At 46.4% G+C, this 27,978-nt stretch overlaps 1 protein-coding gene across 5 annotated transcripts in view; it reads left to right on the forward strand.

Annotated features, from left to right (window-relative positions):
* The first annotated feature begins 311 nt into the window (after positions 1 to 311).
* Positions 312 to 27,978, forward strand: part of LOC124481419 (A-kinase anchor protein 13) — a 55,282-nt gene continuing 27,615 nt past the window's right edge. For 3 of the 5 annotated variants that reach the window (XM_047041245.1, XM_047041248.1, XM_047041249.1), the window contains exons 1-8: positions 312 to 547; positions 8,285 to 8,328; positions 11,312 to 11,465; positions 13,410 to 13,709; positions 16,956 to 17,145; positions 18,576 to 18,780; positions 19,053 to 21,213; positions 22,144 to 22,199. In XM_047041245.1, coding sequence (XP_046897201.1) covers positions 8,296 to 8,328; positions 11,312 to 11,465; positions 13,410 to 13,709; positions 16,956 to 17,145; positions 18,576 to 18,780; positions 19,053 to 21,213; positions 22,144 to 22,199 — 3,099 coding nt within the window. In that variant the 5' untranslated portion in view covers positions 312 to 547; positions 8,285 to 8,295. Of the gene's footprint in view, positions 548 to 2,392; positions 2,523 to 8,284; positions 8,329 to 11,311; positions 11,466 to 13,409; positions 13,710 to 16,955; positions 17,146 to 18,285; positions 18,419 to 18,575; positions 18,781 to 19,052; positions 21,214 to 22,143; positions 22,200 to 27,978 lie in introns of those variants that run through there. The other 2 variants (XM_047041246.1, XM_047041250.1) reach the window with 2 other exon arrangements.

Below are 27,978 nucleotides of genomic sequence, written 5' to 3' on the forward strand. Positions count from 1 at the left end.
GGTAGGCTACAAGGTATAACATACTCTATCATATCACAGCTGAATCCCTTCCTTTCACCATTTGTTTGATGCGAAGCCAAATTCCAAACTCACGTTTTGGTTGAAGTGCACAACGTTTAAGCTCACTCCTGAACTGTCTCTACCACTCGTTTGGGGTAGATATTGCCTACTCTACATTTTAAGAATAGATAACATGCATTAATATGTATTCAGTGGGCCAATGGAATAGGAGCTATTTGAACACCTTTCCACTTCAGTGCACACACTTATCTCTCAAGACCCGCCCATCGCTTTTAGTTGTCCATGGAAACGCGTAACAACTTTCAACAAGTGGATTTTTCGTCTCAGACTACTCAGATAAAAGTAGCTCTTGTGCTCATTCATTTAGTGAGTTGGAGTAGAGTTTATCGCAAACTGAGACTTTTCCCCTTCTACGTTTGTACTTTTCTTTTTGTAAATGTTTTACAGTAGTCCATTTTGACTTGCGGTCAGAAACAGAAAATGCTTCTAAAAACGATGTCCACGCATTAACGTTCTGAAGTTGGAGGTAAGAGTAAAATACCTAGCTAGGCTATATGTTTGTCGTCCTTAAGCTTTTGAGTTTAGTAAATAACTTTAATTTACATTTATACTTTTATATTTGTATTTTACATCCATAAAACGCCTTTCCTCACTGTGCCTAAGTTTCGCCGGTGGCCACGGCATCTGCAGGAAGAAACGAATCGACTGTAGCCTGGAGTTTTTGCAAAGAAAATTCCAAGGTGATACAGTTGTAAGTGTGGGGTTGCATACATAAGTGCCTGTCTTCTCGTGTAAGCCATAGCGATACATTTTACTGCATGCTGGGTCGGTTACAACATGGTGCGCAGTAAGACTGAAGTGTGAGAGAGAACAGACGTAGCCTGCTAGGCTACCATAGAGTTGCATTCAATTCCACTTGATCTCACAATGTTACATGCCCCATCTCTAAGGCACTTATTTGCCAGGGAATGTAGGCCAGGGTAACTGAGGATCTTCAAGTCCAGCGTAGAATAACAGGTGTATGTGGCCCCAGAGTATATCGAAATCACATTACATGATACAAGAGCCTTTCAACAACAATATAGGCTACCAGGCTTATCTTCCATGAATACTAGGCCTATGCTATTTCTTAAAAGTTACATTTACATTTATTCATTTAGCAGATGCTTTTATCCAAAGCGACTTACAAGAAAGAGCTTTACAAAAAGTGCATAGGTCAATGAAAGAGATAGCCCCAAAAACATTGCGAGTAGCCAAAACATGAAGCATATATTGTAAAAAGCAAATAAGTGCCAATGGGCAGAACCAGAAGAGCATGAAGTTAAACAAATGTATTCCTGCAGAAAATAAACTAACATCTGATCCAACACATCTTTCTTAAGTACCGCTTTACTACCGTTGTACTTTCTTAAAAGTTGCCAGACAGCAGAAAGTTGCTTGTGTGAACAGGAATATCATCAGGGCCTGTGGTGTGTGTGTGTGTGTGTGTGTGCGCGTGTGTGTATGTAATTATGATTATTTCCCCCACCATAGTGAATTTTAAGATCACCATTCGAAATTAATCTATATTTACTTCAGGAGAGTAATCTACTGTAACTAGTAAGTTAACAATAAGGGCGCTACAGTGGAGCACCATAAATTACCATGAGCCTCGCAGCCCCAAACTTGACAAGAGTCAATTCATCATGCCTAACCCCTCATTTAATAACGGTGCAGGAGATGAGCAGTGCGTGAGCCTTGTAATTACTGTGTATTTACAGTAGAAAAGGACCATTAGGTAGACTCGAAACGCTTCAGTTTGCAGTGAAGAATCCTCGCATCGCGCGTTTTGATAGACCTTTTTATTCCCACGTGAATAATAGCCTTGAATTTGTTGTTGTTAAGACTAGTCACCGGAGTCCCCATGATGAGCCAAGCAGCAATACTCATCATTCCAAAATACCAGCTGTCCCATAAGGTTGTCTGCAAGAAGTAGTCAAATGCACCACCCTACTGCATTTCTGCATGAGCTGGCATGTTTGAGGAAATTAATAGGCTGTACTAGGATTGCTATTCCCTGCTTCTATAGGCCTTTACCAGAGTGAAATATTATTTCCCATCACTTGTTTCTCTAGACTATTATTTCTAGTAGACTACTAGAAAGTCAAAGGTGTCTGTTGTTATTGGAGCCCTACAAAGCCATTCACCTCAATGGTGGTTGAACAATGAAGGTGGCAAGGTGGAGCAGACATTCACTGCAGACACCTGACCCAGGGCCTGCTCCTCCCCCCCCCCCCCCCCCCCACCCTCAGTGACATCATGGCTTTTATCTGCTCTCGGTTTGTGCTAGCACAAAGCCATATTAGCTGAAGGCAATCAGTGTGGTGAGAGCTAACATGCTGTGCACCGAGGATACCTGTATGAACACACCTGCGCCTTCCATGGACTTTACAGTTTTTAACTGATGTGGACCCCCTTCAAAGCATATTTGGAGTAATAGTTGTTCCTAGGTCAACTTTGAGGTAAGGTTTAAATGCTCCATTTACTGAGGAAAACAAACGAGCAGTGTAACAAGTAACATCAATAGGTTGTTAATAAGAAAAAAAATTGTGCTATTTATACTTCAGTGAAGATATGTCTTTGGTATGTTCAATTAAATAGAATGTAAAGGCTGTAATGATTTTGTTCCTTGTTTAGGAACCTCTTTGGTCAAAGTTCCACCTCAATGCTTTTATTGATCTAAGAGTGCTAGGCTTACCCACATCCATTACATATAACTCTTGATAGCTTAGTTTTTACAATCAACGGGTTGTTTGTGATAGTTGTCTCCTTCCACCAAAACATGCCCTTTATTTACAGAACTAGGCATGCTTGTTGACCACACTGTTGGACGACTTACGAGCTAACAGCAGTTTAATGCATGAGTTAATATGTTTCTTTCAGTAAAGGGTGAATTGGCTTTATATCTGTGGTCCACAATATGGATCATTTAATTGCTAGTGTTTTCTTCTCCCTTTTTTAAATAGAGGACAAATTGCAAGTGAGACTCCACTGGATAATGAACCAAAAATGCCAGGACACCCCTGCATCACACTAGAGTGCATATTTACCAAAGAGAAACAGTGCTAGTCAACACAGAACTGTTGTCCATGATTGATTTGGCCCTCCTGTAGGACTGAGGTTTGGGCTTCTCAGGATTCTCACAGCTTAAGGAGTCCTTCTCAAGCAAAGCCCTGCTTAGTCTCAATATGGGCCTAACAAGCACTTTCCCTGCTAAAACAATGGGGGCTCCCTTGGTTCTCTTTGTTTGGTTGGCATTTTAACTTGCTTAAATTGCATCGCTATTTTGTCTTTACGTTCTACCAGGCTATTAGCTAACTTGTTTTCTGAGTAAAGTACAGAACATGCTTGGTATCGGAGCTTTGCGTATTGATTCCTGTTCCAAACTTTGCCCCGAGTTCAGATTTGTCCAGTGTCAAAAACTCAGACAGTCAGAGCTGTCAGAAGAGAAGGGCAAAGGTCAAAAAGCCACAGCTTTTTTTGCTACAGTCTACATAACTCACTTAGGTTTGCTCAATCACTGCCACAGTATCCACCATTCTTAAGCTGTTGTCGGTAGCCACAATAAAATCACCTTACTTCAACCAAATTAGCCAGTTCCAGCTATCAAGGAACATGTTTCCCTCTAGAAACCAAACCTTGTGCCAAGGATTATTTTGTGGCTCTCAGACATTTTACAGGCAGCTGTCAAGGTTTCCTGACATGGAGGACTGGGGAGTTCCACAGTGCGAGACATGAAGCAAAGAGACGATCAAGGCCCAGGGCTGATTACAGGCTGTCCCTCAGCACAGCTCATAATGTGCTATCTGGCCCCACAGGTATAGGGTTTCAGTGTAGGGGGTAATAACTGTCACCCAGCACTAAGGAGACCTTTCATCCCCCTGCCCCTTCTTGTCAACCTACGTTTGTGTGTGTATTTCAGTACAGAGGCCACTTTTGTATGGTTTAGTGTGGTTGCCTCGGCGCGATAGTCTAATATCTGTCCTCCCAGACAGTGGCCTTGTTTTATTAAGTCAAGTAGCCATGACTATCCAAATAGCCCTCGACGTAGGGTGTTAAAGTAACTATGACACTGTTGTCCAAGACGGAGATTTACACCACTTTATGTCAGCCCAATGTTTATCAAGAACATGGAAAAAAACATACAGGCATACATGACTAAAATACATGTAAAAGACAGATGAGAAGATAAAAGCTAGCATCGTAGAACCCCACTGTTGTGGTCACTGGGTCTGTTGTGGTCACTGGGTCTACAAGGCGGAGGAAGGTCAGTAGGCAGTGGATAACCATAAGGGACAGCAAGGGAGGTTAAATTAACCCTAGTTAAACATCAAACCCTGTCAGGCCCCTCCCCTCCACCCTGCCCCTGCCCTTCACCCCCCTTCCTTCACAACCCCCGTACAACCACTCACCCATGACTAACATGGCTCCCAAGAGACCCCCTGCACTCAGATTTAACCCTTTGCTGAAGCTTTTTGTCTTCTTTCATTCACCATCCTTTGACTTTGTCAGTGCACTGCTAACGGAGTACTGATTGTGTGCTAAAATGAACATGTCCCATAAAGCAGATTGATAAAATAAGATTGCTGTGACTGAGCAATGGACATTTATGCCTTTGTGCCACTTACTAGTTGTACATTTAGTTATGTGATCAATCAGTTGGTGGTTTTATCTTTCCGGGAACTGCTGGCATGACATGGTCCAGCTGAACCCCAAACCCCAGGGTGACTTGTCATTAAGCTCTCAAATGGCCCTGCTAGTCTGCTCTCACTAGTGATTACAGTCGAGACTTCTTCTAATTCCGCCTCCTATCTTGCCAGCATCAGAGTGTTCTTAACTGGCTTGTTTTCCAATTAGAAGGCCTCAGCACGGAATGCCAGGGCAATCTCAAGATAGAGATATCCCTGAGTTGTTTTTGTGTACGGTTGGCATGGAGATCAGAGCAAAAAGAGATCATGGTGGCAGCTGATTGGTCGAAATCCAGGAAGGGATGTACCCTGTCTAAAAGTGCCGGATCAGAGGCTACGAGGCAGCGAGTGCTCAAAAGAGATATTTAGTTACCAAGACAAGAAGCAGCAAGAGCAATTACTGCAGGGTCTTATTGCAATCTGGCAACGGTGAAAAGGTGCTCTTCTGTAGGTGAAGCAAAAGCAAACACTGCCCATCCCTGAGACTTTAGTTCTGTCTCAGGTGTCACTATGGGTGCCATGTATAGGATAGCACTTGAGTTCTATATCGGGCGTCCCTGTGTGCTCTTGAGTGTGACTCATCGGCTCACAGAAACACACAGCATGAAGCTCTGGTGCTGACTGACGAGGGATTATTGTCCTCAAAACAAGAATGTAGAATGACATATTCTTTAGGTCAGTTAATGACCAATGTTTCTTCCTGATGCATGACCTAGAAGTGGTGGTGCATGTAGCCTTGAAATTAACCCTAACCCAACCAAACCCTCAACCTTTTCACTTGTCCTACTTTGATAGACTGTATACGACTGTGGAGTATTACAGTCCACTTTTTTAGTACAACATAACATTTAACGTGATTAAACTAACCAGATAAATAGGAAATTCTAAGGACACGGAGATTGTTTTTCAGAGGGCCTGATTAAGTGTTTTTTTTCAGGAAAACTACAGCCATGGTCAATTATGAATGGGTGGAGGATTGAGCTCTTAGCTCCGAGTGAGATGTTCCATGAGAAAGTGTCTGATAGGCTGTGTCCTGTTAATGCCATCAGGTTGTCCTCGGTGACCCAGGTTCCACCCAGAGCTGCTTGGCTCTCCAGTCCAGAAGCCTAGGTCAGAACCTGCTGTACAATGGACATTCCGCTTAGTTGCTGCTCCCTGCAGAATGTTGTTTTTCATCTTAGCAAAGCGTGACGTTACAGGAACCTGAATCTTATATATGGTATTGATGTGGACTTCCAACGTTACAATGGTGTAATGAAGCTGTTTTATTTAGAATGTCAAACCTTAAAAGCCTATTGACCTGATGTTGTTGAGATGTCAATGGGAAAAAATTGTAGACATATGTTTTCATCATGCAAGGATCTATAGGAAACATACATTATTTGCAAGCTAGGTTAGAACATAGCCCAGGTTATGAGCAGCAGTGCTTATCTATCTGGATAGCCGTGGGACCAATGAGGGCCACCACTGGTCTGTTCAGATCCCCGTCTCGGCCTGTTACTGTAACGTTTTGGGTGTTGAGAGAGCTTTTTGTCTCTTGATTTACAGCTCCATTTGTAACGCTTTTGCTCTTGAACGTGAACACCCCCCCCCCCCCCCCCCCCACACACACACACACACACACACACACACACACACACCACCCTGCCGTGAAGCTACAGATCGGAAAGGACAGTTTAAAAGCAGTTCAAAGTCAATTTGCTCAGTAATGGAGACTAAAGGGAGAAAGGATGACGGCTGCTTCGGGGACCCTGTGTTGGAGACTGAGTTAATGGTTTGTGTAATCTCTGTCAACAGCTGTCTGCTGGCAGTGGGCTTGTGCTAAGAGGATGTGATTTCTCGAGTTTCTGGACCAGCGGTCGAATAGAGAGGATGTGAGGTTGTAATGGCCAGATTGGCAGAGAGAGATAGAGAAAGAAAGAGAGAGTGGGGTTTTACCTGCTATGATCTCACAGAAGGGAGAAATGTTGAGGAGTTTGGGGTAAGACACAAACCGTTGTAGTGTCAACATCTGGCATTTGGGAGTAATGTTGGCAAAAGATGTATAGCAAACAACAAATCAATGTGTGTTTTATTTCCGTCATTAGATTTGTACTGGACTCATTTGGACAATGTAGTTTGTGCCAAGCTAACAACAGAGCCATTGTTGTCAGGTCTCTGAGGACTGCACACCATCTGTCTTAGTTAGGAAGAAGTCTATATTTGATGCACTTCTCGGTTCAAACCGTCTCATGTGTAAGTCACATTGAAGAGGAAGCTTTGGAAGGATGTTGTAATTTTAGAGACGTTTCTGTTTAACACAATTCATGGAGTAACATTTACATCCGGTGATGTCACAATAATTAACTTCCTTTCATGTCTAAAACTAACATCCTCTGCTGGTTTGCAAAATAAATGAAAAACAACAGCATTAGTTTCTTCCCCAATGCAACTTTAATCCCCAGCATGCTAAGGTAACCTTCTCTGTGAAGTGGTTGGCATTGGGACGTTAAGCTTCTACCTGTAGGGAGGCACTGGAGATGAGGGCTGGTTGGTCAGACTATAGTATAATGTCTTGACAGTTATCACTGAGACTCAGGAAGTGACTGCAGTGCTTTAAGGCAAGAGGATTACATCTTCAGGTATTATTAGAGCCAGCTGGTTATCCCTTAACTGATCCTCTTAATACCAACATTAGCCCATTTATTGGGAGAAAAGTAAAATAATATTGTGCAAATTAAGGGATTCATGTTACTTCCCATGTTGAGGCTTCCGAGTGACCTTGTTACATTTACTGAGCTCATGGATCCAGACTAACCCTTGCAATGTGGCTTTCATGATTAATGGGCTGATGACTATTGGGGCTTACCAAAAGGACTTCCAACTGCCAGGGAAAAAAAAAACGGACAAAAGAAAATTGTATCTGCAAATGAGGAGGCACCGTCTTGAAACACCCCAGCCTCTCGCTAGTTCATATAGTGAAGTGAGTCCAAGATTGTGAGAGGTTTACTGGTCACCAAGGTACAGCTTTTTGTTTTACACCCCTATTGTTGGCCTGGTATCCAAGACCAGCTGAGGAGTTTTATTTGTGGGGTCATATCAGTATGTTGATCACTAAAGTTTAGCTTTAATACTAATGTTTGTAATCGGCCCTTCAGCTGCAAGCCTTGTAAGTTCATCATGAAGTTGGCTTTTTACCAAGCTGCTGTAGTCAAAGCATCAGAGGACACGTGTGTGGTGTGTGTGAAGAGAGGACAGAGGCCAGTGTGTGTGTCCGTGATATGGGGCTGATAGCCTCTTAACCTCCTGCTGAGTTGGTGGCTTGGTGGCGCTGTCACATGCTAGCCCAGAGGTAGGACTGCCCCTGCTGGTGTCAACAAGCTGATGTCCTTGGTTGTCCCCAACTCAACGAGGATCCCAATAGTTGTTTTGGCTACCTTTCTGAAAACTTTGATTAAGCAAGTAGCTCATAGGTATAGCACTGTTTTGCTACAGATAGCAAAAAATGGTATGCCCTTTCATTTTTACTAATTAGTTTTTTTTCTCCTTCTTTCCAGTGCCCAGTGACATGAAACTTATTCCACAACAAGCTCCGTTATATGTAAGTATTGTAGGGCTGTTTTGGCAGCCCCATTAATACACATTGTGTTCGTAACTATCTATTTGAACATAATAATGTACGAACATAGTACAACACAGTAACAAGACAAACACATGTATTTGAACCAAAGGAAAAAGTAAGTACAGGAAGGAATTGAGTGATTCAATAATATTCAGGAACAGAACTATGATATTATATTTACAAGAACTAGAACTTTGAAGGAGGTAAGTGGGGGGGGGCAATATTTCAACCATTGTTTTTGTTGTTGTAGTTCATGCATTTGATACACCGTTTACAAAAAGTACAGCAACACAGGCTCCTCTGGGTGACATGGACATGTGTGCTCTGATTCATCATGCAAATCTGTTCAGCTCAGTGTGTGGGAGGCGAAGGGGGCGGGGCGGGAGGGGAGGGGGGGTGGAGTTGTAAGGAAGGTTCTTTGCAGGGGGCGTGGAGCATCTCCCTAGACCCTGCTGAGTTAGTGAGGCTGTCAGCACCCTTCGTACGGCGGAAGAGGAGGAAGGGAAGGAGAGTGATGTATGACTGGACTTGGTTACACCCCTTGTCAGGAGAGGAGAAGCAGCACACGGACACACACACACACACACACATGCACACAGGCTTGGAGTTCAGTGCAGACTCACAAGCCCATCCTTGAGCAAGGAGCAGAACTCAGGGAACGCCCCCATCCAGGAGCTCCTTTGATGTGGCTTCAAAGACACCTATTTCCCTGTTAACACACCATGATTAGCAGGTCAGAACAGTTCACTCAGATCTTTACTAAACAAGGCACAAGTCAGCGTGATGAGTCTGACTGAGCCTACATGAATATCATAGCAATTCTTTTGTATTATGAAAGTCCTTTAGCATTGCTTCCTTGAATACTTCTCATATGCTAAGTGCACTCGTTAATGCAAGTTGATTTTTGTTGCTGTGTTTGTGCCTAAAGCTCCTATCTTGATATTTAAGACAAAACAAAGTTGTGTTTGTTTTCATTGTATAAATGATCCAAGGTCATGTCCCTGCACCCGTCTATTTGCTCTGATGAGTGATGGAGCTCGCCCACTCATCAACACACAGCTACAGAATAGTCTCTGTGTTTGTGCGCACGTGCGCTTGTTTGTGTGTGTTTGTGCACTTGTTTGCGTGTGTGTAAGTGAGACTGTGTGTGTGTGTGCACTTTGTGCAACAGGAATGTGTGGTACAGCCTGCAGCCTGCTGTGTTGTGTGTGTGTGCCGTTTCCTGTCTCCAACAGATGTTTCACATCCCTCCTTTTTCTCTGCACACCCAAACTGCAAGTTGAAATCCCCTCTGACTCTCAGGAGTTCTAGCATTGAATATAAAACAAACTTTGCAGAACAAAGTCCTTCAGAATCATCTTAATGGCTTAAAGCAAGAGGAATTTTAGTTTTGAGAAAGGTCATTTTATTATAAGGAAACTCATAATTCATGAACAATATGTTACTGTAATGCTGTGAGAGAGGTGTCAGATATGCTACCTGCAGTACCCTTAGCAAGCTGTGATCATCTGCTCACTCATCCACTGCTTCACTAGTGATGTGGAAATGAATCCAATTTTGATGCAGAAGCTGTATGTTTCTTGATCACTGCAGGACTGTGAGTGAAGTCTCAGACTCAAGTGTCCTCCGCATGCTTCTAATCCTAGCCACACATTTACCGCAGGGTTCTCCTCCTGCAGCTATCATCCTGCAGGCTTTCACTTAGTTACAACCCCAGTTGTAACTAACCCGATTCAGCTGGTTAACCAGCTACAGCCTACAAGATGGTGGCTCTCTAGGAACAGGGTCGTTTTAGTCTTCAGAAAGGTTCCATGCGTCACAACTTATCCAGAGTTCCTTTCTTCTCCCATGGGATCAGGAGTAATGCGTTGTTCGAACATCTCCCTCACATGTCGTTCGACATTGGCAGCTTGCACAACAAGTGCAGCCGAGTCCAAAGCCTGTCAGTTTCCCTCCCTGGCCCTGCTGTCATGCCAGTAATCCCCTCTCTGTGTGAAGGAGGCCTGAGGCGACAGCACTACAAGAGGAGGAAGAAAAAGTCTGCACCCCTCCTCCAAGAATGACCTTTGACCCTCACTATTAACTCCATTTAACACCTCCTAAGGCTTTGCGCAGCTTGCTCCTAAGCAGCAAACACAGCAAATATATATATGCGTTGACGCTTCTCCTCGCTGTCTCACAGTGCTACTCAGTGAAATGGAAATGACGTTGCTGATTTTACGATGGCTTGTTTCAGCCACTGTGGATCAATCCACCTGCGAGTAGCATTATTAAACCTTGACATGCCTGGCATAAGACAATGTCAAACTGCATAGACTTAACTAAGCTCAGCTGAGACACATGGAAGGTTGAATGACAAGGCATTGTTAGCCCTGCTCATTATCCCGCCATTCACACCTGTCGTTGGAGGATGTTGCATCACTCTGTTTGACAGCTCTTAGCATTCTGAATTCCTGCCGTCACGTTTTCATCTTCCCAAGATGTAAATACAGAACAACAGGAAGAAAGAAAGATACACAATGTATTTATATCCTGGTGCAGTATGCGTCGGATGGAGGTTGTAAACTCACCGTACTCCATAACATGGTTGCATGGCTGCTAAACCAAAGTTGTTATCGCAGTGCTGTCAATCTAACCAATGAACATGCAGCCTAAAAATAAGGTGGTTAGGTCAGGAAATGTAGTGGGTACCTTCCTATCTTATCTGTTTCCCTGAAGGCTCAGCGATGTGTGATTGGTCCAGTCAATCATGTCTTGAGCACAGTGTCTTGACCCTTAAAGGGAATTCCTTGGTTCAATCACATTTTAAAGATATCTCCTAGTGAAACAGCAGTTTCATTCTTTGCCATTGTTTCTCATAGCATGGTATTATATGCTTTCTCATTATTTTCTTTCTTTCTTCTCACGCACCCTTGTGCGCTCACTCTTTCTACCCACCTCCTTCTGCTCTCCATCCTCGCAGGGCAAGTGTCTGATTACCGTGCAGTTATGTGAGGAGGAGCAGCCAGGGGATGTGGAGGGGGTGGAGTTCTACCTGCTGTTTGCTGGCACCACCCAGAGCCACATAACCAGCGCGCTGCGGAGCGGCCATGACATCCTGCAGGCCCTGTGTCCCGGTAAGGCAAACCCACAATCCTTTGCAGCTGTCTGTTATCTGTGTTGCATTCAGGGTGACAGCTCCACCTGCAGTGCCCGAGTTCTTCTCCTGGCTCTCCTGTATTCTCGCCAGGAGACTGTGACTGGTGTTAGTGTCACTTTCTGTCCATTCAAAGCTTTTTTAGGTGACCCCGTTAGGTCTGTAAGATGTCGGTGTACTCCCTGGAGCCCCTGCAGTCAATGTTTAACTGTACCGAAACTGTGAATGAGCGTTTTGGAGCCAATACTTGTCTGTGTACTCACCTGCTTGGAAAAAGAAGGTGGCCCTCCTGTCTATGTATTAGATTTCCCTTGTGTTGGAAACCTGATTCCTCATCTTTCTTCTTAAAGTGTATTACAGGTCTACAATAAATCACATTCAGCCACCGAAACATGTCCGTTCCCACCAGAGGCAGAGAGATGGCAGCACTTGGTTGTCTGAAAACATGTTTACCTGCTTATCTTATTAAGGGCTCAGCTGGCTTGGAGCCGTCATAGCAGGAAGAAGAGGAGAGGCAGGGAAGCCGCTAAGGGGGTCTGTCCTCCTGGTGACAGATTAGCTCTGCTTCAATGCTTCGTTAATGTGCCCCATCCACCCTCCGTGTTCGGAGAATGCTCCTAAAAAAGCCCCAACACTTAGCTGTTGGTATCAATTATTTACTTTAGGGTTAGGGAAGAACCTGTAGCCTTAGTTAGGCTAAACTTGTGGCCTAAGGTATGTAAGCTAGGCTAGGCCTGGTTATGCAAGGTTAGTTCTGCAATAGTTGGCATTAAAAGCGTACTGGTGTGGGGTTTTAAGGATTTACAGGAAGAGTGAGCTTGAATCATGCTTCCTGATTGACCTATCCCTTCCACTAGGCTATTAATCTGTAAGGCATTGTTCTGTGCAGTCATGATCTGTTACTTCAGAGGCCTCACCTGATTAAGACTGTGGGATCTGGGTTGTTAGCCTACATGTCCATTCATGTAAACAAGTACTTTTGTTGAGTGTGCCTCTGTATTTATCATGGCACTATGCAGTCTCGGAACTGAAGGGAACACTAAAAGTGACATTGTTGTCATTCTTATAATTTTCTCTTTGGTTACACTCAAACAAGCAGTTTAGAATGCCGTTTTTTTTTCTTCTACAGGAGGGCATCTCTGACGTGGTTGGACCAGAGCTCCCTATTTAAGCTAACCGCTATGAAGCTAACCGCTATGGGGAATGAACACTGGCTGTCACTTTTACTGGCTACATGCTTTGTAACCACAGAGCCGTTAGTGTGTGTTTGTGCTCGCGCATGCACACATTACTTTGACCACAGAGTCTGACAGATATCGCCTCAAATAGCACTAACCGTGTATTGTACATAATGAGACTTAAACCATGCCTATGCCTTCTTTCCCTTAGTGGTATTATGGATAGGGGTTGCAAAAACATTATTTTCCTTTGACCACAACATATTTTCAGGGTATGACGTGAGCACAGTGTGTACAAAGTTTGTAAATTGCCTCCTTTTTTTTAAGTTTTATTTCAGATGTATTAGTTAAGCAAATGTTTTACTGACATCACATCAGAGTGGCGTTCAATATCTTCAGCATGTTCTGGAACTCTGGCTGTCTGCCCTCTAAGCTATGTCCTGCTGCTGGTAATAGGAGCACCCCAAAGTATACATTGGACATGATGTGCTCAGCCACACAGCCTGTTTTTCACAGGGAAAGGACATCCTATTTACGGCTACAACATGACAAAGCCTGCCATTTATTTCTATACCATACACTGTCAGTAGCAGCGTGTTCTCTCCATCCAACTTGATGTCCTTAGACTTAAAAAGTGAGAAATGTCCAGAAGAACGTCTTCCAAAGCAACGATTTCTGTGTTTTGATACTTATGTTTTATGTGCTACCTCTTGGCGGATGTCTCCTCCCCCCGCCTCTCCCCCCAGCACATGACTGTTGTGAGGCAGTGCGGGTCACCCTGTGCTCGGCCGCACCCGGAGGGACCCCGATCATGGTGGCCCATCACCCCTTCAGCTTCCTCCAGGACCTGGCCTTTGACATGGCCCAGTTCCTGGTGAGCACAGCAGGGAAGCAGGATGGCCTGGAGGGGGCTCTGATGCTGGACGAGTGTCTGATCCCACTGCAAGAGTGTGAGAGGCTGGACCAGAGCCTGGCACTGGCTCTGAATCACCTCACCCTGCCCCATGGGTGGAGCCTACTGGGACACAAACTCAACAGCAGCACTGGTGAGTGTGTGTGTGTGTGTCTGTGCGTGTGTGTCTGTGCGTGTCTGTGTGTGTCTGTGTTCCCAATGAACATTTTAATCTAAAGAATATTCCTCAGTGAATGCATACCGTTTCCCTAATCAGAAACCCATTTATCTGTAAATCTGCTTCAGGTCAATGTCATGTTCAACCATCTGCAACATGTTTCAGTTGGACTTGAGCAATTAAGTTAATAAGCATAATACAAAGGCTAGTACACTATCTGGGGGGAACAGCAATGCAAGCTGCAGATTTCTCCCCAGACCCAGGACCCCAGGCATGAGCTACAGACACAGTACTGTTGATCTTGGCTGTCCTCTTTTCACTCATTCCCTCTTCTCCTTCCTCCTTAACGATTTTCCAATTCGGTTGCCATGTAAAAGTCAGGAACGCAATGTCAGCCGTTCTTAAACACACATTTGTGCCCAATTAACTGTCTCTTTTCTTGCACTTTAGACTGTAATCGAGGGGTGAGTGGAACCTAAGTAGTGGGTACTGATAAATGTGAGGGCATGCTCTCAGCTCAACTGATAGTTCTGTTTTCCTCTCACCAGACAGGGTGGGAGAAGACATTCAGGTCCACACTACTAGCCTCTGGAAGTCTACTACTTTAGAACTTATTTTTAAAACTACTTTTTAAACGACTTTTTATAGTTAAGATATTTGACTTGTATAAAAAAAACGAGGCATGTCTTGTATTAGCATGCAGGCTAGGGTTAGCTAACTTGCCAGCTATCATGTGGTGGTGGGATTGAGGACCATGTGTGGCTGAGGTAAGTGTAAACAGGTGTATTCAGAGACGCTCCATTGTGTTTGTGACTGCAGCCTTAACCATGACTGAGAGTGAAACCAGTACCTTAGGTTCCATAAGGGAAACGTGGGGTGCTGTGAGAAATGCAACACAAAGAGGAAACGAGTGGTGAAAGTACAGGTCCAATTTCACATTGACATTGACTCAGTGGCTTTTATCACGCAATGTGAGCTAAAGGACTTGATTTTGATGATAAACACTTTAATCATTTTACTTGTTGAGTTGAGAGCTGCTCTCCCTGTGGCTAATGTAAATATAATTGCTCTTGCACTGACTTCCACTACATAATTACAGCTCAATAATTGAAGCTGCAATGGGCTGAGGGAAGCTAAAGCACAGAAGGCTGTCTTTTACATAAATCAATGTTATTTTCATGTTTGTGTATTGTTATAGTAAAATAAAACAATGAAATTACTTTCAAATATAAAGTGTTTATTGTAAAGAGGAAATCCTGCAAAGCAGCTATTAAAGTCAAACAATTTCAGGGGATAAAAAATTATTTGTTTTGCTTGTTGCAACGGCTCAGTGTACAGTGGCATAGGGCTTTGATCTGTGGGCATTACATTGGCCATGTGTGGCACTGAGCCCAGGCTTAAACAATAGCCTAATAGGATCAGCGATGGCAACCATACACCCTTATAGCCCTCAGAGCCTGTCATGCACACAGTAGCCCTGGGATCACTTGTCAACTACTGTATGTTGAAACCGTCACCCTGCTGGTGTAACTGGCATTACTGTGATACTGTTATGCTACAGCTGTGCCCCAGAAAGACTTCCTGCTTTGCTGCTGGAGATTGGAAAGCGCTTGATCACAGCGAGCCTCTGTCAAACATGTCAGAATTGATTGACATCTAAAGACAAGAGTTTTTGAAGGTGATTTCATTTTAATCGTCCTTCACATCACAAATAAAGCACTGTTGGGCCCGAAGCCTGTCTTAGTCAGTTTGTTTATACAGCCCGATGCTTCAGCTTCATCTTAGAAGCTATTGACAGCTATGTGACTCGATGAAATAGCTGTATTTTTCACATGGCCTCTCTGGTGAGAGAGATTACATTCTTTTCATTGCTTGCTTGTGAGCGATGGCTGGTTATGGAAAACCCGGAGTCTGGAATTTCCTACAGCTGGTGGCGGGTAGTGAGGTCAGACCCTAAAGCCAGCAGTTGGCTACATGGATAACTGGAGCGTTTAATTGGAGCAATTAGATATCGCCCCATCCCCACTGCCAGGGTCCAGGAAGGCACTGACTAGCCAGTCGTAAATGGAGTGAAACTGCTTTGCTGGCACACAGAGACACAACAAGCAACAACAGTGTGAAACGTTTGAATCAAAATGGACAGCGAGTGTTGAATGATCTCAATCTACTGAGTGATTTGTTAATCCTCGTACTCGGCCACTTCTCGCCTTTGTTGAGTTTGCTGGGAAGTGTAGGCAATGTACCTTTCGCTTTCTTTGTGCAAAAGAAAAAGAAGGAACATTCAGCAGCCTTTTTAAATGTGTCTCAAGACTTCTTTTTGCTTCAGATTGACTTCCTCAGATTAACTTCCTCACCACCCTCAGAATCTATCAGACCGTGGTTCATATCAGGACATAACAGTTTCCTCCAGTTTTGTTGTGTTCTGAAGGGCCACAGAGGACTAGGTCAGAGGCCCGTGTAACTCTTTAAAGTCCTCAGAATTACTGGTAATCTGTCCCAGAGAAAGTACTGGGAAGGGGGGTGGGGGATGGAGGCTCTTAAAGATTTAATCAGTGTTAATGAGGTTGTGGCTTTGAGGTGGCTAAAAACAGCCTTGGGTTAGAGCCCAGTATCTTACCTCTCCTGTTGTGCTGCAGTTATCTTGAGTACACTAGCAGGGGTTTTGAGGCGGCATGAGGTTTGGACTTCTGTATACGATAGTGTATGCGATAGTGTGTGTGTGTGACTGCTTGTTTGTTTGTGTCCCTGTCGGCATGGCCATGGGTGTTATTGTGTTTGTAGATCTACACATTTGCATGCTAGTGTGCGACCGTGCGTGTAAAGGGGGAGGAGATGAATGACCTAACATTGTGGCCTGTCACTCAGGGTGCCTGATCTCTCACACACTGAGCCCACCTGCTGAACTTGCTCAGATGTACTAAGGCTGTTCTAACAACAACAGGGATCGTAAAAGCTCTCTGGCCTGATTTACAGTGTGCTACGAGGGCTACTGTAGAGGTGAGGGATAAGCCCAATGGCATTGCTCCACCGGAGGGGCCCGTGGCATGCCTGCTATCGGAAGACAAGGCTATACGGTCGCACGGATGTGTGAGAAGGACCTTTGATGACTTGAACCTGACCGACACGTGTTTCTCGTTTTTCTCTGTTCCTCCCCTCACCCCCCACCCTTCCACTCCCTCTTTCCCATCCTCCTCCCCCTTCCACTCACCCCTGCCTCCCCAGGGACAGAGCAAGAGCCCCAGGAGACCCTTCTCCACTTTGCAGCCCGCCGCGGTCTCCGAAGGGTGGCTGGATTCCTGCTGCTGCAGCCTGGAGCTCAGGACGCCCTGGGCCTGACCAACAAGCAGGGGCTGACAGCCGCCTGCATCGCCCAGCAGCGAGGCTACAGCCAGCTGCAGGAGCTCCTCACACAGTGAGTACAGAGACCCCTCGCTGACCAGGAGACTGGGCTGCAAAGATAGACCAAAGTATGTTCCTTAGACCAAACTATTTGGGATATTCGCAGTGTGTTGTTTTGGTTACTTTGCTTGCCCTTTCGGAGGACTTCCTGTAGTAAACATAGTACAAATTGTGTGTCGTGATGCTGGGAAAAGAAGATTCCAACGTCAACCCCTCAGGTGTATATCCCCCTGTCACAGACCTGTTGAAATGATTTTCGACTTTGTTCAACAGATGAAGAGCACAGACGCACATCTTTTCTGTAAACATGGCTCTCCTTGAACAAACAACAAATGTCAATACAGCAGAGAGCAAGTGTGGTTTCGGAGGATAACACCAGTGCCACTTTTGTTTGTCAGAGCTCTTAAGCTGTGGGACGGCCATGGGACAATATATATATTCTAAGAACAGAACCCAAGGCCACAGCAAGGCATACTGTTACAGTTCTAGATGTGGTCCAAATAGTTGTGGGGCTGATATGGGAGCTTTTAAGCTTAAATTAGTTTTAAGGGTGTTTAACGAGCATTTAGAGATGCTCAAGGCCTTGTTTAGAGTCTACAGACCGCTAGCAAAACCTTATCTGCTTCTCTCTGATCAGTCCTATTAAGGCCTTTTCTTCAAAAGTTGAAACTGAACATGACATATAGAAGTGAGGCTTTAGAAGAAACAAATGATGCGGATGCTTCTCCCTTAAAATGCAATCTGTTCTCAGGAGAGACAAAACACATTCCTCATGTTCTTAAGCAGTTAAACATTAAGCTGTGAAATTCAAGCCATCCGTTGGTTAGTAAACGAGCTGAAACATGACATCAGTTCAGAGATGGTGTGGGCCTTTTTCTGCTGGGATAGGACAGTCCTGTAAAGCCCTATGTCTCCTGGCTGCTGTGTTCTCTCTAGTAAACACAGTGACGGCCATGAGGCCTTTTCCCCTCCAGTCAGCTCATATTGCTTTCCTCCGTTTATGTACATCTTCTTGGCTTGACTCATGAAAAGTGAACTCATTCTTGTTGCTGGTGACCTCAGCTCTCCCTGCTCAGCCACCCCGCCCAGTATTACACAACAGGATCCGGCTGTGGAGGTTCTCACTCTTCCAGTCTGTTGAGCAAACAACACACACTTCTTCTTTCAGCTTTCCATGCTATATGCTGTACTCATCACTAAACATACACATCAAGTGTTCAAAGTTGTTAGAGGTTTTTGTTTGCAAAGTGATTCTAAAATACCGTGGCAGACAGAAACAGACGAGGGTGAGTTGCGATGTCACTTTGTTGTAGTAGTATAAATGTTATAGTGTTGTCATGACAACGGGCCAACACAATTGATAGGAGAGGTCATGTGACAAACCCTGCTTGTGAATGATTCCATGTCCTTACCGTAAGCAAGGTGATTTTGTTTTTTGGCCAGGGCAGAAACAAGAGCTGAGACGGACAGAGGGACGGACGCTTTCACACCGGGCCCAGCCACAAGGAGGGACACCCAGGTGGTGTGGAACATCCCGAGCCTGGACACGCACACCCTGAGCGTGGCCACAGCCCCGTGGTTTGACCCCACAGCCCTCCAAATCGACGTGGAGCATTTGCGGCACCTCATCTGTCAGCTACACGCCAAGGTGAGCCCTGCCCTCCTGGCCCCTTGGCACGCTATCTCCACTTTCCTCACGTTGCTTGGAGGGTACGTGTTAGCCTGCACTGACGCCAATGGGAGTCGGTGTGTTTGCTTTGCGGCGGCTACCCTCGTGTTTTGACCTCCAGCGTCATTTGTGAGCCTCGGAGCGTGGCAGGCGCATTACATAGCCCAGTTAGCGTGTGATAACAGTCAAACAACCTCCTCTTGCCAGGAGGCTGACTAATGTGTCTCGTGCCTTTCTCTTGTTCTATGTAGGGAGTTTCTTCTCTTCAGCTGCAGACTGAGTCACTTCACACCGCCCAGGAATGCTGTGAGGGCTTAGAGACCGAGGTAGCTTGTTTGGAGCAACCTCGGCAACTAGCCTCCCCAGACACACAAGCCCAGGGGTGCGAGAAAGAAAACAACGGCGAGGGGAACGACAGGGGTCCGTCTCTCGCCACTCCGACCTCAGAGTGCCCCCCTGACGATGGCCAGTGCCTCTGTGGAGACAGGGTGTGTCTGGGTCCTAACAGCCCGCGAGATTACGACAAAGCAGAGGAGGAAGAGAAGAAAGAGGGAGGAGAGGAGGAGGCTGGTGGCGTAGGAGCCTCTGGGAGGGTGAGCTGTAGCGGTGACAGTGTGCAGAGCCAGTCTAAGGGAGAAAGCCTTGCCGTGGGATCCCAACTATTACCATCCTGTGGAAAACATCATGAGGAAAGCGATACAGAGGGGACTGTAATCTGTGGGACCCCGGGGGCCGCAGAGGGGACGAACCAGGAAGGAGAGGAGAGGACCGCTGAGAGGGACGACGAGAAACACTCAGACTTATCTTCCCCCGGTGGAGGCACCACAACCACAGCCATGGGGCAAACGCAATCCCTGGAAAACTCGGAAAGCTCCGACACTGATATGGAGTGCTCCCAGGAAGGGGAGCGCGATGGAGACAAGGAGATGGAAATCGACCAGAACCTCTCTGCTAAACCTCACTTAGAGAAGGACAAAACTGAGAACAAAGGGTTACCAGACTCTACCAGCCCCTCTATGGGCCTCCCTCCTTCCCCCTCTGTGTTCACTGGTGACCTCATGCAGGAGGTTCCGTCTGACGCAGGGTCTCCATGTCCCACGACAGAGGGCCCCCGTGACGAGGAACCTCCATCTGAGACAAACAGCTTGGAACAAAGTCAGGAAACAGCTGTTGGGGATTACCCTGCGCAGGAACTGCGGGGCGACCGCCCTGATGTTAGCAATCACACAGGCCCAGGAACGGAGCGCCATTCTGGGGAGTATGCTGAGAACGAGATAGGACATGCTAATGACTATGCTGGACCGCTTAGAAATGAAGAGGTGGAGCTATCTTCTGATCCTGAAGGTTATTATTTGCCTTCCAATGAACCCACTGACCTGGAGGAAAGAGCCTCAGAACCCATGGTCGGCAGTGATCATGTTGACGAGGAGCTGAATGAGGAGTCTATTTCCAGTGATCTGCTTTTCACAATGGCCACTTCCGAAGCCGACTTGGGAGCGGCCCCCGACCTCTCCAGCGATGAAGACACGTTTCGCTCCGTCAGCAGCTCTCTGACGGAGATCTTCCCTCTGACGGAGGACTCAAACATAACTGGCGAGGAGGGTCAGGAGGAAGACTTTGATGTTTCCAAAATGGAGGCAAGTGAGGAGGACACACGCGACTCATGGATCCCCATGGAGCTGAGCAGCAGTGTGGGGATGGGCTTGGGAAAGGCCCCTGTGACACTCTCTGGCACAGTACCCAAACCCCAACCTCCCCCTGGTCACAACACAACACAGCCATGGAACGCTGAGAAGACACCAGAGCCCCCGCTAGAAAGGAAATCAGCAGCCTCGGTTACCGCGCCAATCGACCAACCAGTGGAGGTGAACGAGAGCCTGTGTTCCCTTTCTGAAGTCAACGACCCGGAACTCTCAGACCATTCTGAGGAGATCCCATTGGGGTTGAAGGTCGTGGAAGAGGACATTTCTGGATTCCCAGACCCTGAAGGCTGTGAAACTCCTGCCATCGACGACGAGGCCCCACCCCCAGGGACCAGCTTCAGCTCTGAGGTGGCGTCAGCCGGGGAAAAGGATCTTCCATCGGACCTAAGGCCACTCGGTGGGGAAAACTCAGCGATGGTGGTGGCTGGAGGACCCTGCGACACCACGGCAGATTCAGGGCCGTCAGACGGGCACCCGCCTATAGACAACATATCCAAGTCCATTTCTGATGACGTCATCCAGGATCTGGGTCCTGGTTCAGCGTCTTCCAATTCAGAGGGTGTCCCTGGAGCAGGTCCTGGCCCCCCTGGGAACCAGGGGCCTGAGGAGCCTTCTGCTGAAGAGTTGCTACCAGACCTGATAGCACAGAGAGCGGAGGGAGCACCTGGGAACGTGGAAGAAGCATCAATTCACCCAACGTCCCCTAAAGGTGATGTATTTCAATTAAAACATTGGGATATGTTTTGTACATTTTATTATAATGTTTTATTCGAATAAAGATTTGTCAATACCTTTCTTTTAGATTAAAGTGTGTAATGCAGGGTGTCCGGGATTGTTACAAATCTTTCCATGTTATCCAGTTAGTTTCTGTGCTTTGAGAGCTTAAGTCAGGGATAATTTGACAGCAACTCCCTCTGATTGACAGTCAGCCACATACACCTACGCCAGGAGTCATAACCACATGAGTCGACAACAGGGCCTTTTGAAAGGACTGTAAGCGAAAACTGAAAGCAGTTTGCTTAAATGTAAAGCTTCACTTCCTCCAACATTCTCAGCGTTTAGAAGCTCTTGTCTGTTCTCTTGACCTAGTTGACTCTCATCATTCCTCCATAATCAGAAATAATTATGTTGGTCCCACAGCAAAAAAGGAGAGGTCAAGTCAATCCCCGCGTTCTGCGTCATTGGAAGAATAGGGCGTGTTGATGTGCCCCACGATATGTTTATGCCCAAGGCTGTATCATAGCAACAGGTGATATCATCAGATGTCCAGAAAAACAGAGTTTGTTCTTAAAGGTCATTCATGTTTTTGTCATTTTCTTTTTAATGAGAAAAGACTGCTTCATCCATTTTAATACCTATTGTTAAAAACATGCTCAGCAGTTACTTAATGTCACATAAATAGATTATTGTCTGATAATGTTCTTCCTGTGCTTGGTATTGAAAGACTGTTCTAGCAGTGATTTTCCTTTCACTGCAAGTACATGGCCACTTACATAAGGACGGTTATGTTGAATCCGTTTAGAGTTATTTTGCCTCTATTCACAACATACAGCAGAATGTGGGTGGTTTGCTCTTTTGAAAAAACAGCGTATCCATTTATTTATAATGAATCTCTGTGTGTGTTTGTGTGTTAAATCAGGTGTGCATGTTTCAGTGACTGAAGAAGCAGTAGATGGACAAGCAGACATTTCCTTGGTGAGTTATTTGCTAATGTAAAAAGACGTACACATTAATGTAGTTCCTGTTGTAACAATGTTGACGTTACACAGGAATCACTTTGCCACAACAGACAACCAGTTTAATACTAACATTTTCAACACATAACATAACACATAACATGTCCATACTATGTATTTTTCCTTCACAGCAAAGATTGGCATTTCCTTTATCAGCTCCTATCATCTTCACATCTTCTCTCAGTTAGCTCCAAGGCCACCGCTGAATGCTTTCCATGTGAAACACAATGGCTTTGCTGGGCATGATCTAGTAGGAACTAATGACAAATGTGTGGGGGGGATGAGGGGGATGGAAACCCCTACTGAACCTCAGGATAAATCCAACGCATGAGGCCATACAGGGGATTGGGGGAGGGGTTGGTGTGGGTGGCATCTACTCATCAGGCCCCACCTTCCTCCTGTGTGTGGGGCTTCATTCTTCCTGATCCGTTCCTACCGAGCACTGACTTGTCCAACTCGGCGGCCCGCCCCTGGGATGAGCCGGCTGTGGCTGGGCGCCATGGGAACACATGTGCGTGATCCTCATGTCGAAGGAGGCTCTCTCTCTCCGGGCTTCGCCAGAGTTGCTGACTTCCAGATTCCTCGGCGGCGATGCTCCTTGGCTTGCTCATTCCTGGGCCTGCCTCCTCCTCCACTGCTGCTGCAGCAGATTGGGATGTGGTTCAGCCTGTGCCTGACGACGGCCTTCTGAATTCCAGATGTGGAGCTCGCATGACTTGCTCCGTTTGAGGGAAACCCAGTTCTCGCCAATAGAGGGCGACGCAGTCCTTCATGGCTCTGTGGAAGTTCCATTGCACATGTAATCCTGTCAGAAGTCTTCTATACTCCTGAAACCAGAACACAGTTAGCTCAGGCTGCACTGCAGCCTCCATCTGTTGAGTGTTACCATGCCTACCTTGTTTTACGATATATCATAGGTGTGTCAAGGTACACGGTTATGATTTATAGTTCTACAGTATTATCCCAACGCTACATACAGAGCAGAAATTACAGGTAAGGCTAGTTACAGTTCACCATGGTCATCCTGGCTGTCAGAGTTCAGGGGTCATGTGTCACTAATTCATCATACCAGGGCTAGGGTTACAGTTAGGTGAGTTCCACTCAGCATAAATCACACGTGTCAGAGGAGCTCTGAACAGTTGCTTAGTGGACCTAAGAGAGTGTCTGTAGAGTGTGGAGTCTGTATTTCTCAGTCAATCAATAATGTGAATAAAACTGTAGGTCATTTCAGCAAGTACTTAGTCTAAATGAGTGTCTGTCAGTCTCTCTCTGTAAGAGAAGAGTGGATATTTCTGGCTCATAGTGAATGTCCATTCATAATGAATTATTGCCATGCTATAAAGTGTTGCTTAATTGTCTTCCACAAGTTGTCAAGTTGATGAAAGATAGCTGTATTGTTCAAATGCCTCAAATTGCCCTTTTTTGTAGAATACATGGTATTAATCTGGTATCTGAAAGCACATATCTAGTGTATGAGCTAGCATCTTGCTAACATATGGTGAATGGCGAGTAGGTAGTGAAAGCAGTGTTAGCGTTAGCTTGTGAGCTTGGAGAAAATGTGGAAGTGTTTACTCTTGGAGAGGTCAAGGCATAGGGGGTGGGGTGGAGCTCTGAAAACAGGAAACCATGTGGCTGTGTGTGTGCATGTGCTTGTGTGTGTAAACCATATGTTTCTGATGGGTCTCTGTAAGTGAACGGTGAGTCTTTGTGCATGTTCGTGAGAGAGAAAGAAAGAGAGCGAGAGAGAGAGAGCGAGATAGAGAGAGAGAGCGAGAGCGAGAGCGAGAGCGAGAGAGAGAGAGAGAGAGAAAGAGAGAGAGAGAGAGAGAGAGAGAGAGAGAGAGAGAGAGAGAGAGAGAGAGAGAGAGAGAGGGGGGGGGGGGGGGGGGGAGGGATTCAAGTAAGGGAACTCTGAGCGGGGCCAGTCCGTCACTTTGTCAAAATTCCAGGACATGTGGTCCTGCTCTTTCTAGTTTTCCCTGTTTTTAATATGTGGAAAGAAGGAGTAATGCTGCCTGGAAAGTTGTTAAAAGGTTAATGTCTTTCACCTCAGGAGATCGGGGAAGGTGGCACATATGAACAAGCAGACACTCCTCCCTCTTGAGTTTGTACACCACAGCGTGTCATAAATCCTGAGCACTTAGGAAACACTCTCATTGAAGCACTGCTTTACCTTGGTGTTTCACTCCAATCACTGGCAGCTTCATTTCTTTGTCAGATCTCAGCCAGGATAACCTGCTGTTCCACTGGTGCCCTCACACTCTTTCACCTTCCCTGTTTGTTGTTGTTCAATCTGACCCTGGGATTGGTGAGGTAGGGTGACTGCTGCAGGTCATTTGGCCTCACAGTTTGATGCAGTGTGTCTTCAGAGACAACTGTTTGCTGGTGGAGGGTCTCCAACTGAACCGGGGAAGAAGTGTGTGTGGGGGGGGGGGGGGGGGGGGGGAGGCTGTTTTCTTTGGTGGCAAATGTGCTGAGGCGACTCTCCAGCTAGTACTGCTGTCTTATCAGCTGGCCAGCCCACAGGAGAGCTCAGTTGGTCTCAGTCAAGGGGGAAGTTTCACGACTGGGGAAGCAGGCGTTTGCACAACTCCTAAAGATACGATGATAGCCCTTTCGGGTTTTGTGTTATTTCATATTTTTGGTGTGTGTAGTTTTGTCTCACTGGATCTCGTGCCTCAGGTCGCTGTACAGACAGGCGGGAGGAAACACAGTAATTGAGTTAGTGCTATCAGAGGACAGCCATTACAAAGAGCCCTGTCACCCGGCGAACTGCGCTATCATTTAGTCCCAGTGGATGAACTTTCCTGCTGCCCAGGAACTGAGCTCATAGTAGTGATTCACCAAGCTGAGAAAGAGTGTGTGTGCGTGTGTGTGTGTGAGAGAAAGAGAGAGAGAGAGAGAGAGAGAGAGAGAGAGAGAGAGAGAGAGAGAGAGAGAGAGAGAGAGAGAGAGAGAGAGAAGGGACAGGAAAGAGGGATAGAAATAGAGAGAGAACTGTGAGATAGGGAAAAACAGTGAGGAAGACAGAGGAAAGGGACAAGGGAGGAGGGACAGAGAGAGGGAGGATGGAGGGAGAGAGGGAGGGAGGGAGGGAGAAAGGCAGAGCCTGTGAGAGGGGCTGGTTCACCACACAGATGTGAAAGATTAGTAGTCTCTCTCTCAGTTTTCCACTGCTTCACTAGGGACTCTATGACTTGTCACAACTTTTACATGGTGGATTTTACACTTCTTTTGCGCCCTACCACCTCTGTAAACTTGGGGTAAGGATGTACGAGCGAAACAAGAGGAGGTACAGCCTTTGTAACAAGGGCGAGAAAGCCCTGGATGTGGTTCTGATTAAGGTATGGATCTCATGTCTTAGCAGTACGAACAGGCAGACCACTAGAAGTCATGTCTTTCATTTACCACTAACAAGCGCTGTGAAAGGCCCTGTATTAAGAAGTTATATGAGTATATGAGGAGTATGGCTTTGTCTGCGCAATGTCCGATAATGTAATTGAGTTATCTATGAATTCTTCTATACATGGAAAAAACGTGGAGGAGTCAGTTGTCAACCGTATTGAGAAATTCCAGGCATTTTGGGTGGTCCTGTGAGCGATAATTGTCTTATTTTCTAAGGACTGTAAGACTTGTAAAATACTCTTTTTGTATTATTCATTTTTTACTCTTCAGTTAGAACAACTAGATACTGTCAGGAACCTTGTGAGGAACAGTGGACAATTCTGGGTGGAAGAGGAAGGTGTGACTGGATGTGTGCTGAGGACTTAAACGTAAAGCTAGGACCCATCTACATCCTGGGCTTTGGGCTCTTGCAGTGTACATGGATATTTACATTTAGGGATTGGCCATAAAATCATAATTATTTGGCCTAACTGAAGGATCACCTCTCTTTTGACATCTTGCCTTCTTCCTAGTTTTGGGCAGTGGAGTCATGAAACCTTTTTGTACCTATTGGTGAGAACCTCGGAGGGCTGTTTAGGGTATGTGAGGCATCGTGAGGTAAAAATAATATCAAGTGTTGTGTTCTGGGTCTTGTATCCGCTAACAGACTTGCCTGAGAGCCCTGTGTGACAGAATCAGTTCTCAGAAACAGAATTCCTGACAACACCTCCATGCTGTACCCTGTTCTATACTTGTTCCTTGTGTCAGCTTCGCTACAAGACTAAGATGAAATCTGAGCCTCTCCTCTGAACTATGTACACTCGCTTGGTGTAAGCAACAATGGAGGCATGAGAGAGAGAGTGCTCTCACATTTGGGTCTTTCACTGATCTGTCTGGGGTGAGTCTGTGATTCCAGTGAGTGGGTTCTGTACCATGAGGCGTTCAATGGATGGACATTCCTCAAGGGGCGTTCTAGAAAGTCAACCACCACTTTTCATAATTGAGCGGAATGTCTTTTTCTTCATTTCGTCCTGCTGCGTCTTCATACTGTACAACTCTTAACCCAAAAGAGAGAGAGAGAGAGAGAGAGAGAGAGAGAGAGAGAGAGAGAGAGAGAGAGAGAGAGAGAGAGAGAGAGAGAGAGAGAGGAAGAGAATGAGAGTGATCCCGTCTGTGAGAGAGTTTAAAAAAGTGAGCGAGGCAAAGAGAGAGGGGGGCAAGAAAGAAAGTTCAGGAATGATGCACGGAAGAGGAGAGATCGAGGGTGGAGGAAGAGAAAGGGCGAGGACTGGAGAAGTTTTTGGTGGCGCCTGGGAGAAGATTGAAAAAAGCATGTCTCTCTCTCTTTCTCTCTCTGTCCACTCCTAACGGTTTCCTTTGGCTCTCCGCCTGGCCAGTCTGATGGAAATGGGCCAGGGGCCAAGTGACTTCATAACACAGCACGCCTTTCAAAGCCCTATTCTCACACTTACACACCACAGTCCCATCCCTACTCCTCCTCCTCCGCCAGTTCTACAAGTTAGACACACATCACCTCAGTGACTATCCTTCTCATCCTCCCAGCACCTACAGCCATTATAACGTGCGCTAGAGCAATCTTCAGTCACATTGCTGGTCGCTTGTTGCCACGGTCTCATCTACCAGTGGCCTTTGTTGAAGCTTTTGTCGTCTGTACCATCTCAGACCGTGGGTACGTTCCAAGGACTGCTCACCCCCCCTCCCTCGCCATGAGTCATCCTTGTCGGCTATCAAGAAACAAGTCTCAGGCCTCTTTATTTTTAAACCATATGTGTTTTTATTGGGAACATTTTCGAATGTTCTGCTTCCGACCAAACCCGCTGGCATTCCTTCCCTTTTCAGTGGATCCCCGGGCTCTACAAATATGCACAGGAACCTCAGGGGTGCACATGGAAGAGGGAGAGGCTGCTCGCTGGCTGGGTCTGGTGCTGGGTCTGGGCCTGGTGCTGGGCCTGGTGCTGGTGCTGGGCCTGGTGCTGGGCCTGGTGCTGGGCCTGGTGCTGGTGCTGGGCCTGGTGCTGGGCCTGGTGCTGGGCCTGGGTCTGGTGCTGGGTCTGGTGCTGGGTCTGGGTCTGGTGCTGGGCCTGGTGCTGGTGCTGGGTCTGGTGCTGGGCCTGGTGCTGGTGCTGGGCCTGGTGCTGGGCCTGGTGCTGGGTCTGGTGCTGGGCCTGGGTCTGGTGCTGGGTCTGGTGCTGTGCCTGGGTCTGGTGCTGGGTCTGGTGCTGGGCCTGGTGCTGGGTCTGGTGCTGGGCCTGGGTCTGGTGCTGGGTCTGGTGCTGTGCCTGGGTCTGGTGCTGGGCCTGGTGCTGGGTCTGGTGCTGGGTCTGGTGCTGGGC

The sequence above is a fragment of the Hypomesus transpacificus genome, chromosome 19 (assembly GCF_021917145.1).
Source record: "Hypomesus transpacificus isolate Combined female chromosome 19, fHypTra1, whole genome shotgun sequence".
Lineage (NCBI taxonomy): Eukaryota > Metazoa > Chordata > Actinopteri > Osmeriformes > Osmeridae > Hypomesus > Hypomesus transpacificus.